The 2,460-nt window shown below is 37.8% G+C and overlaps 1 protein-coding gene across 1 annotated transcript; it reads right to left on the reverse strand.

Annotated features, from left to right (window-relative positions):
* Positions 1–559: 559 nt before the first annotated feature.
* LOC148549735 (uncharacterized) lies at positions 560–1,362 on the reverse strand. The gene is made up of 2 exons (XM_088495764.1): positions 972–1,362; positions 560–846 (listed from the first exon to the last, which is right to left on the reverse strand). Exons 1-2 carry the CDS (start codon positions 1,360–1,362, stop codon positions 560–562), a joined length of 678 nt encoding a protein of 225 aa, XP_088351890.1.
* Between the last annotated feature and the right edge of the window lie 1,098 nt (positions 1,363–2,460).

Below are 2,460 nucleotides of genomic sequence, written 5' to 3' on the forward strand. Positions count from 1 at the left end.
TGAAACCCGGGGTTGGAACAAATGTCATGAAGCTAGCAAGCTTCTTGGCTATTGCGGAGCTGCTACCCTTGATCGTTTCAGCAGATACAGCAACTGGTCCTGGAGCAACAGGCTTTGGAGAGGTATTTTCCTTTGCCCTGGCCCTGGTGACATGGAGTTTTGGAGGCCTTCCTCTACCTCTAGTCTGCATCAAACAGTCATCATCATTGTCTCAAACAAGAAAAGCTACAAGTAACTAATGTTCAATTAAATTTAAAACTGAATAGAAGATAACCTGAGTAACATTGGTTGAGGTCTGTGATTGTTGTGTTAGTCGAAGCTGAGCATGCTGAGTAACAGGAATTTCAGTCTGTTCATCTGGAGCAGCTGGTGCTACTACAGGTAGTATCTGTATGGGTTGAGTGTCATCTACCTTTTCTGCTTCCGAACCAGGTGCAGCTTGTGGTGGTGGCACCACAGCAAGCTGCAATTGCATTATACTTGCTTTCTCTTGAGCATCGTCTTGCTTTTTCTTGCTGCAAGTTCTCTTGTTGTGGCCCACGTCTCCACAGTACATGCATCAAATTGGAGCATACTTCCTTTTCATCTTTGTCTTCGTGCCAGTGGGTCTTTCAGCCTTGTCCTTCCTTCTATTTGTTGTTGGTCTACCTGGTTTAGGTTTGATTGGAGGTGGAACAGGTGCAGGAGAACCAGTTTTCTCCCATAGATCTTGTCCCTTGACGGGATTCACATTGAATTGGTATGTTCTTCTGTACGCCTCCATAGTCAACCATTCGTGGCAATACTCCTCAGGCCTCTTATCATTTTTTTCTTGAATGGCCGATATTGCGTGCATACAAGGCATTCCTATATATTTCATAAAAAATAATTTCATTAAGTGAAGTACGAAACATGGTATGACTCTAAAAGAAGAAATGAGTTATGAATTGAACCTATCAACTGTCAAAACCTGCAGGAGCAAGTATGGTTACCCAAATCTACCACCATGTTAGTTGGCCATCCTTGAACTTCGTACACTTCCTCTTTGGCATCACCCGACCAGTAGGGAGCCCAGTTTCTGGATAACTTAATAAGAGATTCTAGCCTACTTTGCTGAACTGGAGTAAGTATTCCTTGATAAGTAAGAAGCTTCAGTCTATTGTCAGACATGCTTTTCATAACCATTCTTCGTACCTCCTCTGCCAGGGTCAGAATAGGCTTTCCTCTGTCATACTTGGTCTTTGCATTGAAGGATTCACAAGCGTTGTTGCATATGTTGTCTACCTTTGGCCCTTCACTGAAATGGGCTTTCGTCCAAGCTTCCTTCGGCCACTTAGCTAAATATTCCCATGCTTGTTGATTAATTCTCTTGATTCTAGTCATATTCCTTTCGAACTCAACTGGGGTCCTCGATCTTGCACACTCCCACACCAAGTCCTTAAGCTCGACGCTGCCCCACTATTTAGAGAAGTTCCTCCACAAATGCCAGACACAAAACCTGTGTGGAACTGCTGGCACGAGTTCTTTGACAGCAGGTATTAATCCCTGCACATACAGTCAAATTCAAAAAGATTTTGCATCATTTTAGTCCTCTAAAGAATCATCATTAAATCAGACATGTCCTTAAAAATTAAATCGCGATTCAAATTGGTCCTCACCTTAACTAACAAATGTCTCACCAGTGGCATATAATTTAGTATTTTACAAGCAACTTAAATGAGATAATTGAGATGTTGGAACACAACAAAATATTAGTCGTACCATCAAAATCGACTTGTGTTTCCAAATACAACAATTAGAACAGGTAAATGGATGTAGAATGCTAAAATCTTATTCAAAACAAACAAAAATATGCATTTTTTATTTTATATATATATATATATATATATATATATATATATATATATATATATATGTATGTATGTATGTATATATATAAACCTTCACTGATGGGAAAGGAAGGACAAAAAAGAATTTAAAATGCACAATACCATAAGAATTTAGTATTTTAAAGTGCCTTTGAATCCTAACTATGACCAAAAACTTTTCCATACTTTAAACTACTACCTAAATATCATACATAGGATAACTTCAGATAAATCACATATACTTATAGAAAATTCACATTTATTATGCAAATGAAACTCTGCAGGTTGTATTTTGGATACCACTGTCATCCAATTATACCATAGCCCACAAGTTATACATAATCACTTCATAAGCAATGATGATATGCATTGCTCAAGAGCTTTAATAATCAATAACCAGCTTCTGTCGATAGCCAACAACATTACATATATACAAAAATGTAATAAGAATTCTTATGCAAAATAAAACTATGGACAATTTCTAATATCAATCAAGCATCAAAAGATCCCCATGTACTTGTTCAGCTGATAGCACTCTAATGATGAAAAATATTGCATCACACTTTACCATCTTACTACAATTACAGACTAACAATGATTTTTTTGTTGGAAG

The sequence above is a fragment of the Arachis ipaensis genome, chromosome B8, assembly GCF_059453495.1.
Source record: "Arachis ipaensis isolate K30076 ecotype BB chromosome B8, ASM5945349v1, whole genome shotgun sequence".
NCBI classification, from domain to species: domain Eukaryota; kingdom Viridiplantae; phylum Streptophyta; class Magnoliopsida; order Fabales; family Fabaceae; genus Arachis; species Arachis ipaensis.